Below are 17,886 nucleotides of genomic sequence, written 5' to 3'. Positions count from 1 at the left end.
ACATACATTTCAGCCACTTAAAATGCCCTTAGTCAAAAGTCTTGATACTGTCAAGAGCTCAAAGCAGTATTAAGTCCAACTGAAGGTGGCATGTCAGGTGAGAAAGAGTAGGGACTAAAAGTGAAGAAATTTAATTACAATATAAAGCGCTCAAATCTACAGACTTGCAGCTGACACTTCTCCACGTTCATATTGGGCCCCAGGAGTGCCTCCAGCCATTATAATCCCAGTCACTGAAGCTGCCAGTTTCAAGCATCTCAGTCCCCAAGGGAGAGTAGAGGTACAGTGATAGGTGGGGAAGGATAAATAGTTCTTCTTGTCTCCTATCTCCCTGAAAAGACACCAGAAAGGCTATCCAGGAATATCATCCAACCTGCCTTCCCAAGCTTGAAAAAACGGAGCCATAAGCCAATCCCAAACAGCTATTTGACAGGTATTTGAGATAGACATTGGTTGAATGATCCATACGAATAAATCCCAGCTCAGTATGAGAACAGTATGGGGAGCATAAGATAATCACCTATGTTTTTTAAGATAAGGAAGCAAATTTGGGGCAGGTAGCTGAGAAGTTTCAAGTGGAGAGTCACTTTTTCATGTTTCTACCATTACTCAATATCTTGAGGGGAAAAGAACACAGAAAACTCCTGAAGACTACACTTGTTTCCCCTCTCCCAGTTCTACCTGAGATGGAAGTCTTTGCTTACTGTGGTAGAGGATCACTATATATTACATATTTCTAGGCACGGGGAGTGTGGGTTTTGAATATGTTCACATACATATACACACATAAAAATACATGTACAATATATGTAGAGAGAAATGTGTTATTGGCTTTTTTTAACTCTTTGTTGATCAGAGTCCAGCAATTACACAGGTTCTGTCTCCCCAACCTACCACTTGTCAGAATTAGAAGTTCAACACAATAACAATTGTAGACTGTGTCTGGAAAGTAACTGAACAAACTACTTTCAGAAGAAATTGGGTAGAGCTACATACAAGTGAACCACTGTCACTGGATATGCTGATTTAATACTGAGGTCATGGGGATCGAGAACTGGCATCCTTTGACAACATCTCTCTCTCCAGCTCTACTATCTGTATCAACCTTGACACACCAAGACAAAAGGTCCAGGCTAATGACTATAGTAGACAAAACAAGGGAAGAAATAAGGAGTGAGAGCAATACAGGAAGTGAGAAGCTGCCCCATGAGGACTGGGAGAGGAAAAGGAAGGTTGAAAGGACCATCCCTCACTGCTGTGCTCAGAGTTAACTGAAACATTCTGAAGTGTTTTTTAGCTTCTGGCCAGAAACACTTGGAGTTACTTAGGTGAGGTTGAAATCTCTTGTCACCTTTACCTTCACTGCTTGGACTTTTTCTGCTTTGCTCCAGAGGGAAGAATTAGGACAAATGAGTGGAGGTTACGGGGTTACCTTTCAGTTCAGTATAAGGAAGAACTTCCTAACAGAGCTATTTTTCAAATGGAATGGGCTACCATGTAAGGTAATGAGTTCCCACTTAACTGGGATGTTGTAAAGGAAATTAGTGCTTCAGTTGAGGTTGGCCTCAAAACCTTTAAGGTCCCTTCCAACTCTGAGATTCTGGGAGTCTATTTATAACAATACAATACAATTATGTAAAACAGCCTGTTCGGATCATCTCTGGCAAACGACAGATAATGACTTTGATAGGATCAAAAAGCAAAATAAAATAAAACAACAACTTGAGAAAAACCATAAAGACTTAAATTTATTTTGGAAAAGAAAGGACAAGACCAAATGGAGCGTTTCTTTAAGTCCTTGAAAATAGGAACTATGAAAAAAAAGTTACTAAGACCACTTAGCAGCATCTAAGCCCTGATAGCCCCTACCTCTTAACTCCACTCTGCTGTGTTTTCTTTGATCTGGTCTACATGAGAAAATGTATGGAATGTATGGCCAATGGAAGTGTCATTCATGCAACTACTAAGAAGCCCAAGGGTCACTAATGTCCAAACTGATGTCAATTTGAACACATGATCAGTCTTCCAGTATCATTCTTGGGTACTTTCTCCCACTGACCCCCTTCTCCCTCATGCCCACCCCAATCATTTCAATTAAACCAACAACTGCATATTGAGATGCACCATCCCCCAATAAAAGAACACAGGGAGCTGTATCTCAATGTGTTCTGGTTCCAACTTATTGTCTTCCACAACATCAATAATGACAACAACACATACACACACATACATACACCAAAGAAATCTGCATGTGGAAAACCCAGAAATATATCAATAACTGCTTCCCACCCTTTAAATTTTTTAAAAATTAAGTCACAAAATTCTAATAATACCTGAAAAAAATGTCAGAATCACCACCATTATCACTACCCTGTATCATTCCCCCTCATACATCTTACCCTAGATGGCTGAAGAGTGAAAAATAGGATTGTTCCTGGGTGCCTGGATAAGAAAATTCCCCAAAGGGCAGGGGAGGGGTCACACTTACCAGAGCGTCCACAGTCTGCACAGGACACTAGTTCCTCTGGCCGGCCACTTTTTTTGTTCATGCTTGAACCTCCCAAGCAGAAGTCACAGTAATTATTGGGAATGACAGTCCCATCTGGTCCTTTCTGGGCTGTGAAAGAGATACCAAGTCCCAATTTTAAGTGGAAATGAAATATACTGTCCTCTCCTCCCCCTTACCCCACAACATAGAAAGCGAAGTATGCAGGAGTATGTTAGGAAAATATGATGAGTGGGATTAGGCTTCCTTTATCCTTTTAGTTCCTTAGTTTTAATTCCTTGCTAACCTCTTTTGTGGTTTACTTTTTTGACATATCTACTTGTATAACAGGGATTATTTTTATTTGAGAGGTTGTCTAGTCCCATCTGGTTATATTCCTCTGGACTTTTCCACCAGGAAATTCTTCATCTTGCAAGATCACTTCAGCCCTGGAAGGCCCCTGGGATACCTCTCCTACCCTCTGATTGTAGGTGGGAGAGTCGAGAACTCCTCCCAGAATCTCTAAGGAGGATGCCCAGGTCAGCCATCTCTTCATTTCCCACCAGGCTTTGCTCTTCTGGACTTCTCAATCATTCCCCACTTCCTCCAGCTAGGTACTTTCTTCCCTAACCCCTTGCTTTTCAGCTTCCTTTTATGTATTGTAAGGTCCTTGAGGACAGTGTTTTTATATGTATTTAAGCCTAGATGTTAAGAGGTTTTGATGGATAGAGAGATGAGTAATTATTCTTGAGAAGAAAAAACTCCAGTTTATTTACTATTGCATTTTTCACATCCCTCCTATAAACTTTTTATATATAAGAACTATCTGGTTTTTGTCTTTATATTCCCAGTGATCTGTAAATAGTTGGTGCTTAATAAATGTCAATCTAAATTGAAATAAAGAAAAATCATTATTAAAATCTAGTTTCAGCATATATGTCTGATGTACATATGCATATTTGAAACAAATATACAAAGTTCTTGTTATTCTTCAACAAAAAAGGGACAATGTATGTGAACTATTTTTTAAAAAGAAATGTAAACTATCAATGATCATATGAAAAAATGCATCCTATTACTGATAATTTTTTTCAAATTAATTAAAGCAATTCAAAGATTTCACCTCATATCCAAAAAGGCCAATATGGATACAAAAAACAAAGAAATAGTCAATGTTGGTGAGGCTGTGAGAAGTCAGGTGCACTAATACCCTTTCGCAAAACTATGAACAATCATTCTGGAAAACAATTTTTAATTATGTGTGAAAAATCACTAAACTATTCATACCCACAGACACTGTGATACCATTATTGGGTATGTACTTGAAGGAAGTCAAAGGCAATGAGAAACCTCTTCCATGTACCAAAATTTTCAAAATAGCACTTTTGTGCTAACAAAAACTAGAAACAAAAGAAGTGCCAAATTATTGAATGGATGAACAATTGTTATATATTAATGTAAATGGACAGATGTGGTTGCTGTACTGGGTGATCTTTCATAAGAATTTTTCTTTTTTTTTACAAGGAAGAATATGAAAGGAGGAGGAGAGAATATAATTGTGGTGTAAAAAACAGATATCAGTTATATTTTAAAAAGAAATGAGGATTTAATGTGCAGTGCTTCATATTAAATTAGGGTCAAGATTCAGGTTCTAAGTCAAGAAAGCTTGTTACTAATATCTAAACTTGGGCATTTGGGAACAATTTTCCTAAATTCTTCTCTGTGCTTCACATAGTTGATCCTCCTCTTCTCCATGTAACACCTTCCCCCTTTCGAATCTTTGCTTTAGAATTCACTAATGCATTTATCCTGTGAAGTTGTATGTTATAGCAATGGGGATGTGTGTTACCCCTTCCCAAAATGAAAACTCTGTAAAGACAGGGACTAAGTTTTATCAGTCAATCAACAATCATTTATTATTTTAACCAAATTTTGCATCTTCCACTTCTGTCCACATTTCTATCTGGCAAAGCGCTCTGTACATAGAAGGTATTTAATGAATGAACTGAAAAATTAATAACAGTAACAGTCAGCATTTATATAACACTTTAAGGTTTGCAAAGTGCTTCATATATGTTAACTTATTTTTTAGTTAATTAATGGCAATCCTTTTAATGGGTCTCAGAGGATGACTCTGCCTCATTACAACTGGAATGTTCCTGTCCATCCTCACTATACAGATTTAAGCCTTTAATTAGAAACTTGGGTTTTTTGTTTGATGTTTTGTTTTGTTTCATTTGTTTGTTTGCTTTTGTGATTTGAGGACTCTTACATAATAACTATGATGGTCCTGCTGGAAGATATTTAAATAGCTCTGCTCCATGGCACCAGTAAGAATTTCCCCAACCACCAGATCAATAGAGGCAGTTATGTCTTTTCCCCTATTTTCCTTTCTGAATTATCCAGCACCAAGAAGCAATAACACTGATATGGGCGGCTTTTGTGACATAATAATATGCATGGATATAATGACTTTTGATATGGTTTATGGGAAAATAATGAGGAAATGTGATATAGTGGAGAGTGTACTGGACCTGAAGTTAAGAGCCCTAGTGTTCACATCCCACATCCAATACTGAGTAGCACTATGGCTATGAACAAATCACTTAACTTTCCTGAGCCCTAGACAAGAAACTAAAACTATCAATTACAGATGGGGTATGATCAGACAGAGAGGTTCCTAACACTGATGAAATCTGGATGTATTAGGAAAAGGAACAGAAAGATCAACGGTGCTGGAAAAGCCAGCAGAAAAAAAAAGATTGAATTGTAGGGAACTTCACTAAATACCATCCCCAAGAAATATACATACTTGGTTCCAAAATTCTTCCTTCTAGGTTGTAATAATAATCATAACCATCACATACATATACATGCAAGTATTTGATGTTAATATGTTATTTTTATATAAATTTATCATATTATTACACTTAGGAAAGAAATACTTTGGAACAGGTATCATTTTACTGAGCAAAAGTAAAGACTGTCAATAGGTGTATGAATTTGAATTTGTCAGATCTAAGCAAAGTAGTTTACTTCTGAAAGGAACCTAAGGAACAGCTAAGATCCAAGAGTAGAATTAAAATGCCTTCCATAGGGGACTCTCCCGTGAACTTCATATGGCAACATGTCAACATAGAATCATGAGGCAAATTGTGGAGTCATGAGGATTTTTTATAGAAATGGAAGAGTTTACAATGGGAATTCAGGATTAGGTGATCATTACCAGAAATTACAGAAGAGTTGTTCCTCAGAAGCACAGATTTATTGTTCAACGTAGCTTATACAAGAAAAAGTAACTGGGCAACATCACTAAAAGTTGCACAAATTTAGCATCTATCAGCTGTCTAGGAAGACAGGATTTAGTGGCCAGAATTGTAGATCAGAAATTTACTGTCTTTCATAAACCAACAGATGACTAATCCTTATACTACAAGTACAAACTTCAAAATTATCATTGAGAATTCAACAAATAAACCATACTGGAATCAGAGGATTATCATAGGCAAAATATTGATCTGTCAAACTTTTAATTAAAATGTTTCCATTCATATCAACATACTAAATATGCATAAGTTCCAAGCTATGTGGAATGAAAAGCTTCCAAAACTTAGAGAACAACCAGAAGAAAACAAATCCATATAGAAATAGGATGAAGTATTTATCATTTGTGTCATCCTATCTGCTACTAAATTTGCCTTAAAGATTCTTTCCATGAATATACAGAAGATAAGCTTATAACCCAATAGTTTTATTTAATTACAGAAAGCAGTTATTTTATTCACCTGCATCATAACCCAAAGAAAATGAAACATAAATTAAATATAAAATTGAAATATAATTAAATTAAAAATTAAATATGAAAAGTAATAATAGAATCACCTTCTCATACTCCTTTTCCAACCTTAAACCAATCCATGTTTGGTTCTAACTCTTGCTTCTTACTTAGCCTGCATACAGGTTCCTCAGGAGACAAGGAAGATGATCTGGTCCTCCCATCTCTTTGATGACTTGCCACAGTTTGCTGTGATTCACATAGTCAAAAGCTTTAGTGTAGTTAATGAAGTAGAAGCAGGTGTTTTTCTGGAATTCCCTTTCTTTCTCCATAATCCAGAAAATATTGGCTTTAGTTCCTCTGCCTCTTCAAAAACCAGCCTACTCTTCTGGTAATTCTTGGTTCATATATTACTGAAGCCCAGCTTGCAGAATCTTAAGCATAACTTTGCTGGTGTGTGAAATGAACAAAATTGTTTGGTAACTTGAACATTCTTTGGCATTGCTCTTCCTGGTTCTGTATCAGTAATGTTTTCTTTTTTTCCTCAGCTATTTGTCATCAGACAGCCAATATATAGTACCAAAGCTAGGATTTTGTTTTATTGTTGTTGTTGTTCAGAATATATGTATATATATATATATGTGTGTGTGTGTGTGTGTGTGTGTGTGTGTGTTAACAAGTACATAGATATCGATATATAACAAAGGCAGAAATACAAGATGTGAGAGTAAAGAATAATGACCTTGAATCCTTATTTTTTTCTCTCGTTCTGGCTCAAATTCTTTTGCATACCAAGCCTGAAGTGCTGTTAGAAATTTCTAACCCCTAGTCATAACTGTCTAAAACAAATAACTGTGTCAGCCTCAGTCATAGAACTTCAAAAAACAATACTCAGTTCTAGTCTAGAAATACACAGCTTAGCTTTTCTTAGCTCTGCGTGGTGACTCAATCTCTAGATGTCTAGGAAGCTATCAACCAGTCTTTATCAGGGAGAGGCTTTACAATCACCACATTTTGTCAGAAAGGAATTGAGAGGACCTATAAGTGATATTGAAGCCATGGATTCCAGAAGTTGAAAATAGGGAATATTGTCCAGCTGTGACCATAAGACCAGTCAAATGACACACTCAGAACAGAAAGACAATATTCATTGGAAAGAAGCAAAGATATGACAGCCACTTCAGGTTCATAACACAATAATAATTAAGATGGAGCCTACCAAGAGAAACATAATGACATGATCAAAAGACATTTACATCCCTGCAAGGTGAGAGTTGTGAGTTGTCCCTCCCTGTTTGTTCCATGGACAAAGATGTTCTCCATAAAAGTGCTGCCATGCATGATGCCTGTGCATTCTCACTAAAAGTAAAGAGTTATTTGTAAGAAAGCATGCTCCAGATTTATGGGGGGAGGGGCGGTCTATTCCTATATTTCTTACCATGTTATTTAATTAAATGCCTTGTCTTTGAATGAATTGTGTCCTCTGACCGACTAATAAAAACAAGCACATTAGTTGGGGCTAAAGAACTTTGGGTTTTAGTAGATAAGAAAAATACAACGTACTCTGAGCACAGAGTTAGCTTTTCTTTTACACATGCCAGATAGTGGGAGGCAGAGTGGGAGAGAATGCCTCAGGGGCTAAACTCATAAATGTGACCACTTAGTGACACACTTGAATTTTCCTTTTGCTCTTAGATCACTTCCAATTCTGACATTTCACACGTTTATGAGTAAGCAGTGTTCTGTGACAGTACATGTGCATGCGCATGTGCTATCATCTGCATGTGGCTAGATTAATTAATTCAGTTTGTTAGAATGGGAACTAAAGAAGAAAAAGTTACAGGTTCAAGCCCTATGCTAATGAATTGTCTTCACCAAGACAAACAACAACTACCACCACCCTTGTGTGTTCATTCTTCGTTGCGGAAGAAGATCATGCCATCAGAGAAACGATGACATGACTTGCACTTGACTTTTGTTTTTTGAGTGAGGGAGGGCTGTGCAGGTCACCAGCCTCACTTCTCCTCTAGAGCCATCTGAATCCAGCAACCAGATATTCATCAGGATGAGTGGAGATGACCCAGGATGAGGCAATTGGGGTTAAGTGACTTGCCCAAGGTCACACAGCTAGCTGACTCCTGCACTGGTGTTCTATCCACTGTGCCACCTAGCTGCCTTCCATCACCCTTAGTCACTCTGCTAAAGGCTAATCCCCTAAATGTAGTTACCTGCCTAGCAAATGCATGCCTTTAGTCACAAGGGTACAGGGAAAGTTAGTAAGAATGAGTCAGCGTAAGCCACCATTACTGAGAAAATGGCCCAAAACATTTATCCTCACAGGGGATTATCTCAATATATGAAGTATACATAGACTGTCATTCTTAAATACTTTTAAAAATGATTACTGCTCCCTTTCAAAAAGTCTTTAAACAACAGTAACAAAAAGAAACCTTTCTTCTTATTTATTCCTTCAAACTGCTATATTGCCATGGACCCAAATTCCCTAAAGAACAACTGATTGAGAAGGAAGCATTAAGAGAGAGAGGAGGGGCCAGGAAAACCTCTGCTCACACAAACAGGGAAAGACTTGACCAAGGAAAGGATTGTAGGTGTTAGCAGTAGCCTTCTTACCACCAGCATGGAGACCCAATGAATGGAGATACAACAGACTCAAAAACACTGAAGACTGTTACTGATACTCTAGTATGCTAGCATGATTGAATATGCAATAATAATAATTTATAAAACACTTTAAAGTTTGCCAAGTTCTTTATGTTTATTATCTCCTTTGAGTCTCACAACAATTCAGTAAAGTAGATATAACAGGTATTGTTACTACCATAAAACAGAAAAAGAAACAAAGGCTCAGAAAAATCCAGTGATTTATACATGGTCACACAATCAGTAAAGTGTTGGCGATAGAATTTGAATCCAGGTCTCCTGACACTTAGACTCCTATACAATGCTGCTACTCAACATTATCCCACTCCAAATCCTATCCCAAAGCTGCTTTGGGAATTAAAAATATCCTAACTGAACCAAAAATAGTATATTTTTATTAACTGCTTAATGTGCAGATGGGGCACACTTTTTATAGGGGCCCAATGGATAGAAGACAGTCCTTATAGTCACAAAGACTTGAATTCAAATCTGGCTTTATGCACTGACTAGATGAACAACCCTAGGAAAGTCACTTACCCTGACTCTGCCTTATTTTCTTCATCTATAAAAACGAATTGGGATAATAGCACCTATCTCCCAGGACTGTATTTAGAAAGGTCTCTGCAAACCTTAAAGCCCCAGGTTAATGCTAGCTATTTTTTTCAGAAATATGACCTTGACTCCAAGGCTTCCAAGTAATAGAAAATTGCCTATAAGAAGCTGGAGACCTATATAAGACCATCACAAATAATTGAGTACTTCATGTCTTTCCTCATCTTTCAACATTGAAACCTACCTATGTAGTTCTTTTCCATTAAGACCTTTGGAGAAAAAAAACTTTAAAAGCCTATCTGAGTCTGGCTCTCAAAGTCCTGGCTGCCTCTTCTGCTTTGTGTTTCTTTTGACTGATCATAAGTGAATAATTATCAATGAATTCATCTCAGAATTCATTGACAATTTTCCTAGGGAGTATAACTATAGCAATAAATTATCAAATTCTATTTTAGTCCTTTTTGCCAGTGCATACTTATTATGGCTTATTTGTAGCATTTCCTTTGTAGGTAGGAAGTAAATATGTATCCCATTTCTTGTTTATATTGTACATGGAATATCTTTCTACTCCTTCTCTTTAGGGGAGTCATTAGACATGATTAAATTCTAAACTTTAAGTAGATCATCATGAAGTGCTGCGGTGGGGATCAGATTAACCAAAGACAGTGAGAAAAAGCTGCCTCTCCCCTTTCATTAGAAGCTAGTCTCCCTTGGTACTGAATGAAATCCAGGCTATGTACATAGGTCCAAAGCAGAGGGTTCCCTTCCTGTAAAAGGAGTAAGTGCAGTACCCCAGTCCTTTGTGCCCAGTAGAGGATTTTTTTTTTTTTGATTGTTAAAGAAGCATGTTATTTTGCTCAGAAACACTTATCCTAGCATGCAAATGACAAAGTCTTGACCTAAAATACAGTTATTTTGTGTGGGATAGAAGCAGCCTTGTCTTTTTATCACAATTAAAGATATTTCTTAGTGGACCACCCTGAAAAATTATTCTATATTCCCTGTTTGTAACAAAGGATAAACTTCTCTCAGTTTATTATGAGGTCAGCATAAGTCATCAATGTTTCTATCTGTTCACAATTCACTACAGTCTGCTGCTATCTGTCATTATTCACTGACTATCTATAATCAGGGTCCCACTGAGTTCTAAATCTGTAAAAAGAAACAGATATATGAGCAGAAACACCATCCAGACAGCAAATGATAAACGGATTCACCACTATAATATGATTCCCTCTGGCCTTCGCTTCCTTGGTGCCTTTGCTTTACCTCCAAGAATAGAAAAACTCACCTGAGCTAGGCGGAAGGCAAAAGCTTCTGGAATTACATTATAGAGAGTTAATCCATTTATCAGTTGCTATTTGAATTGTTTAACCAGTTTCTAAGTCATTGATTTTCATCTTCATGGAGGCAGACAATTCTCTGCAAGAATAAGAGGAAGGATTTGCTATTTGGACTTCCCAGGAAAACAGACTCCAAACAGTTGGTCAAGGACCATTAGCTTCAGGTTCATTTTTCTCCTCTTTGCCATGCAGTGGTAAGACTTCTATCGTTCAGTCATGTCCAAATCTTCATGACCTCATATGTTTTCTTCTTGGCAAAGATACTGAAGAGGTTTGCCATTTCCTTTTCCAGTGAATAAATGCAAATAGAAGTTAAGTGACTTGCCCAGAGTCACACAGATAGTAAGTATCTGAGGCTGGATTTAAATTCGAGTCTTCCTGACTCCAGACCCAGCCCTCTATCTACTAAGCCACCTAGCTGCATCCAAGACATTTCAGTGTATGGAATTACTTTGCAAATAATTTCCAGGAAAAAAATTAGACATACAAAATTTTCTTCCATGTTCTCCAGGGAATTAAGGCAAACAGAAGTTAAGTTTCTTGCCCAGCGTCACCCACTTACTAAGTGTATGAGGCCGCATTTGAACTCAGGAAAATGAGTGTTTCTGACTCCCGGCCCCTCACTCTATCCACTGTAGCACCTAGTGTACACACACACACACACACACGTACACACACACACACACACACACATGTACACACATACACATTCCTGCTGTAAATCAACTGGATTTAATCAATTTGTTAGGAAGATTAATATCATTATTATTTTTAATTATCATTATCATCATCAACTGACATTTATCTAGCACTTAGTATTTGCAAAGCACATTATATAAGTTATCTCAACTGATTCTCACTACAATCCTGTGAAGCACAGAGAGGTGGCACAGTGGATAGCGCAATTCAAATCTAGCCTCAGACACTTAGCAGCTGTGTGACCCTGGGCAAATCACTTAACCTTGCTTTTGCCTTGGTTTCCTCATCTGTAAAATGAGCTGGAGAAGAAAATGGTAAACCACCCTAATCTCTCTGCCAAGAAAACCCCAAATGAGGTCACAGGGTGTAGGACATGACTGAAACAACTCAACAGCAACAATCCTGTAAGGAAGGTAATATTATTATGGCCATTTTATAGAGGAGGTATAGAGACAGAGAGAGGTTACATGGCTTGCCCAGGATCTTAGGCAGATTTCAAATTCAAGTCTTCCTAAGTCCAAGGCCAGCTCTCTATCCACTGTACCACACTATAGTTCTATGTTTATTAATTAGTGATTATAGGAATTCTCCACCTAAAATTGTTGCCCATAGTGCAGTCATCTATTCTATGCTGTCTTCTTTAGTAACTTAAGTTCTGATGACTCTTTCTCAAAGAATTCAGAGATTTCCAGGATCTAGAATCGAATTTGTTATAAGTTAATTTCACACCACAGGTAAACTGGCATATTGTGAGCCTGCTTCTTTTTAGAGGAAATTGAATCCTAACTCATAGCATACAAGAACAGGGAGGGCAAGGATTGAAATGGTACCTAAATGGAAGAATATGCCACACTAGAGTTGGCATTTGTGTTGTTGGTTGATGTTCATGAGCTGTGATCACATAAGAGATACAAGGTAATTATTGATAAAAGAAAAAGTGAACCTTAAGAGTTTGGAAATTCACCCAAGGAGAGAATTCTAAGGGATTTACATTATCAATCATTACCATTTTTAACCTCTTTATTGTTATTGTTTTAGAAAAAGACAACAGCAGTCAGAAAAAAAATGCCACTTACAAGAAATACAAACAGACCAAACTAGCAAAAAGAAAGAAGAAAAAAGTCCCAAATGGATCCACACTACACACATCTTATTTTAGTTTGTGTGTTATTTCCCCCATTAGGTTGGAAGTTCCTTGAGCACAGGCACCCTGTCTAATTCATCTTCTATCCTCTGTCTGTCCCTAGCACAGAAGCTTTCATGTAGGAAGTACACAGTATATCTGGCTTCTCATTTTGGAAATCATATCAGTTTTTACTCTCTCAAAACAAGCAGTGTAAAATACCATTGCAGAAATGAATTGCAAGTGTGTTCCACGGACCTCTAGGTTCCATAAAGCTATCCAACAGTCAATCACCAGGCAGGATATCCTGATTCTCTTTTTCCAAACTGGGAACTCTCAGGCCTGTGCCATTTGGAAGTAGTGGGAGGGAGACCATGCTGTTTAAACCCCTGTGAGTTCTGCTGCATATCTCCAGAGCTGAGCCTCCACAAACTCCCAGCCTAGGGAAACCGATGCAAAGATCAGATTCTTCCCTTTCACGTATACAAATACCAACATGCATCATAAGCAACTAGCAGAAGCCAGGACCTCCTGCCACACACATCCCCGCCCCACATCCTAAAACTATTCCCTGGCTGGCTATGTATCTGACATCAAACTAAAACTTTGGTTCAAAGATTGTCTTTCACCTGGCATGCTTATTTAGGGTCTGTGGCCCTTGGAGGCAGCTGCCGGTACCTAGAGGAGACGTGCCTCCATTCGTCCCTCTCATTTGTTCCCCCTGCTGCTGACAGTTCTCATCCCTCCACAGGTCTGACATGTTTCTATGGCAACCAGAATCCTGGGCTCTGGCTGCCTCTGGTCCTGCCACCTGTTATTACTTCATATCTCAAGTGTAAAGAATTCTAGCCTGCCGCCACTTTGCTGTGCAAAGCACATCTTGGGAGGATGGGAAACCACAAAAGGAGAAGAAGAAAAGGAAGAGAAGGAACCAATCTTCCCAAAAGGATAGTGAATCCCACAGCAAGACCCATGCTACTATATGATAAGCCCACTGGGGCTAAGGGTGAATATGGCTTCTCATAGAATCAGTGAGACAGAGCCAGCTGGAGACCATACCCACCTCCTGCTTTCTTCTACCCAGCATTTAATGAGGGAAGTGGGAGGGTTAGAAGGGAAAAGGGAGGTGTGGGGGAGGAGAGCAGGCAGCTGCAGAGATTAGTGCAGGACAGATATGGAGCAAAGCAGAGAGAGGGTTAAAAGTGCTATAATAAAGACTGTGGGGACAGCTGAATCAGAGGGCAAGTTGAGCATCAAAGCCTGGGATAAATGGCCTTTATTCTTATGCTCTGGAGCTTCCTGGTCTTTATATGTTTACTCATATAAATTATCCCCAGACTTAAAATGCCTCTTTAGCAACTTACCAAAAAGAAAAAAATAACTCAATAGTTCCCTAAGAATAAAAATGTTGGACTTCCATTTAGGCGTATAAGCTGGGACCCTGGTCTTCAAAAAGAAGGCATGGACAGGGACCAGTAACATAGATGAAGAGAATATGTGTCAGTCACATCTCCTTTATGATACCTTCATGATATTAAATGACTTCAGTAAATCTTTAATCTCTCTCAATCTCAGCATCCTCATCTGTAAAAATGACAATGACCATAGCACCTACCTGATGTAATTGTTGGGAAGACTAAATAAAATAAAAATAAAGCATTTCACAAATGTTAGCTATAATTATGAAGATTTATGTAATATTTTAAACTTTATAAAGCATTTTACATTGATTTAACCCATCTGATCCTCACAACAAACCCTTAAGTAAAGTAAAGTGCCATTATTCCCTTCTTACAGATGAAGAAAATAAGATTGAGAAATGAGGTAACTTTCCCAGAGTCCCACAGCTGCTAAATATCCAAGGCAGAATTCAAAGTTAGGTCTTCCTAATTAAATCCAGTGCTTTATCTACTGCACCATCGAACTGCCATAATTCATTGTTCAGTCATCTTTCATTGTCCAACTCTTCATGACCCCACTTGGGGTTTTCTTGTCAAAGGTACTGGAGTAGTTAACCATTTCCTTCTACAGCTCATTTTACAGATGAGGAAACTGAGGCAAACAGAATTAAGTGATATACACAGCTAAGAAGTATCTGAGATTGAATTTGAACTCAGGAAAACTCAGGTCTTCCTAACTCTAGGTGCAGTACTCTATCCACTGTGCAACCTAGCTATTCCAATTACTATAACAGTCCCTACGATAATGTGATTTCTTAGGAAGCCATGTCTATATCCATATCATATATAAACCATAAGATCACACAGAACAGGAAAGTTAGACCTTTAGTTCAATCCTCTCATTTTACAGTTAAGTAAACTGAGGCCAAGAGAAGTGAAGTCATCCATACACAGTAAGTGACAGAGACAGAATTTTAAACACAGGTCTTGAAATTCCAAGACCTGCCTCCTGTAGTACTGTGTCATGGTTGTATGACATTAGGGGAAAAATGCTTCAAATGAAAGATAGAATACGCTGAATACTACAAAATAATAGCGAAGAGGGACTTTAGAGTGCATCTAGAGCAACCCCTTCATTTTACAGAGGAGTTAAGTGGTTTACATTTGTATAGTCCATTGCCCATTACTGGAACACTCCCCATTCTTTTCTTTACCTGTCAAAATCCTTCTTTTCCTGTAAGGTCTAACTCAGATGGTTTCTCCTTTGTGAAGCCTTTCCTGATTCACTTCCTTCAAAGCAATCTCTCTCTCTCTCTCTCTTTTTCTCTCTTCCAATTTCCCCACTTTCCCCTATCTAGCACCCTCCTTCACCCCAAACCACTCTTCCTTGAACAAAACCCATTTATAAATTTCTCATATCCTTCCCCTCCCCCACCCAAGTAGAAAATGAATTATTTTAAGTCAGAATCTCTCCCAGTTTTTTTTTTGTATCTCCAAGACCTACCACAATGCCTTACACATGGCAAGCAAGAAGCACATGTTAAATTGATTTGTCCATGATCACACAGTCAGTGAATGGAAGAGTCAGGATGGAAAAACAAGTTTCCTGGGCACTTCTTTTTTTGTCATGATGTTATTATAATAATGTGCAAGTATAACAAATTTAGGGAATAATAACATACAGCAATTCTCTAAAGAAAACTATTTGGAAATCACTTTGAACCGTCAAAAAAGTCTAAAAGATATAACTGAATGAATATGAAACAATTCCTTCCAAAAAGATGATAATTTAGCTTTCTTATTAATCACATGAAACTAAACCTCATTACTGACATTATTTTATGCATAACTGCCACCTTGGGTCTATCTAAATTTCATATAAAATATCTGAATTTCTGATTGCATATATCTAAATTATATGAATGTATTTCATATAAAATATTATGAAGTAAATAATAGTTATCCATAAGATTAACAATTTTTGAATAATGACATAATTAATACTTTGAATTTATATTTATTCCATAAGTAAAAAATGATTTGTCATTTGCTTTTTAACAACAGAAGTGAACTAAATAAGTGTTTTTCGGGTATTTTATTATTTTATTTTATTTATATTAAATATTATATATTTATAATATATATTCTACTATTAGTAAAAATAAATGATATTTCTTTTATTGTTAGTAAAAAGAAAGTGAATTTCAATTTTAAATTAAGATTACATATATTTTGCCTCCTTGATGAGAAAAATTTCTAACCTATACAATTTATAATTCAGGAAACCATTTGAATATATAATGGTACCCTAGTTTACAGCAAATAATTTCCAGATTCTCTCATCTATGACGCCATATTACTTTCACTTCCATCTTTTAATAAAAATGTATATTTCTTCTCCTTATTGGTATTAATTTTTTAAAGAAATTGAGGAGTATAGTGCAATGAAAGGTAAATATAAGGTCAGTGCACCTGGGTTCAAATCCAATCTTGGATCTGTGTAGTTTTAGATAAATCACCTAGTCACTGTCTCAGTTTTTCATCTGTAAAATAAGGAAGTTAGATGAGATAATCTCTAAATTCTCTTGAAGATCTAAATGTAGGATCCTATGAAAAATTGCTTGAAAAAAACACCTTTTAACATCTGAGATAGTTTGGGTATTGGCATATCTAAAGACAATAGTATAAAGTAGGTGACCTCTTAAAGTCCTTTTCAGATCTATTTATTCTGTGATGTTTACAGCAATGTTGAAGAATAAGCAGCAATTGCTTAATATCTAAGCTTTCTAAAGTCAAAAGTAACTTAACATTCAAATTGCATATCTTCTGGTTTATGAGACTTTTGGCCTTGGGGTGAGGAAGGAGATATCTGCCAAGCAATGGCTCATACTGGGAGAATATTATAAACTATGTCTAGCAAAGGCAGTTGCATTCCAACTGGGTCCTATGTCCGTACCCTCTAATTAGCTGTGCATCCAGTTGTTGTTTTTTTTAATTCAGTAGTTACTGTCCACCAGTGGAGTGCTGAAATGATAGAGGGAAGAATTGCTCGTCCTAGGAACAGAATTGAGATTGGGCAGTAGGGGTGGGGGGACAGGTACTGTGTCTCCCTTCTACCCTGAATATATTTGCCTTTGCCTATTTCCCAGGAAGTCACACGTAAGGCCATAATAATTATGTAGGTTCAGATCTATGATCCATTTAATTCAGTAAGTATTTATATTAGATGTCAACTATTTGTTACTGTACTGCTTAGACACTAGGCAAAAATGAAATACCCCCAGCTTTCAAAGAGCTCATGTTATACTGGGGAAAACAACATGTAAGCAGATAAGTAAACTGGAAGTCCTTTCAACCTAGGATTTCATTTCTGACCGAATGACATATCAAATTCTTGAAGACATATCTGTTGTAGATGCATTCATTTAGCTAATGCTTTCAAAATCCTTATTTCCTTACCTGGACTCTTGCAATAACCTCCTAATTAATCTTTCTGTCTCATTTGTTTCTCCATTCCAATCTATCCTCTACAAAGCTACTAACATGATTCTTCTAAAGTACAGATCTGGCCATAACCCCTTCCTACACAGTAAACTTCAATGGTTTCCTAATCCCTTTAGGATTCTTTTTGAAATCTCTTTTGCTTGGCTTTTACCACCCTTCACTAACTGACCCCAATTTTCCTTTTTAGTTTCATTATACCCTACTCCTTTTCCCACACTCTCTAGTCCAGTCATATTGGTTTTCTCCTTCTCTTCAAAGGATACTCTTATTTTCCCTCTCTGCTTTACTGCCCCCCATGCCCTTGTCACCTCTGCTCATAGGATCCCTTATTTCTCTTAAGATGT

At 37.3% G+C, this 17,886-nt stretch overlaps 1 protein-coding gene across 7 annotated transcripts in view; it reads right to left on the bottom strand.

Annotated features, from left to right (window-relative positions):
* The window catches only part of DPF3 (double PHD fingers 3), a 412,206-nt gene that overhangs the window by 78,084 nt on the left and 316,236 nt on the right, over positions 1-17,886 (bottom strand). For all 7 annotated transcript variants that reach the window (XM_072629217.1, XM_072629220.1, XM_072629222.1 and 4 more), the window contains one exon: positions 2,489-2,617. In XM_072629217.1, the coding sequence (XP_072485318.1) occupies positions 2,489-2,617 (129 nt within the window). The remainder of the gene's footprint in view (positions 1-2,488; positions 2,618-17,886) is intronic.

The sequence above is a fragment of the Notamacropus eugenii genome, chromosome 1 (assembly GCF_028372415.1).
Source record: "Notamacropus eugenii isolate mMacEug1 chromosome 1, mMacEug1.pri_v2, whole genome shotgun sequence".
Classification (NCBI taxonomy): Eukaryota; Metazoa; Chordata; class Mammalia; order Diprotodontia; family Macropodidae; genus Notamacropus; species Notamacropus eugenii.
The sequence above is the reverse complement of the archived record's forward strand: the minus strand, read 5'-3'. Positions and strand labels throughout refer to the sequence as shown.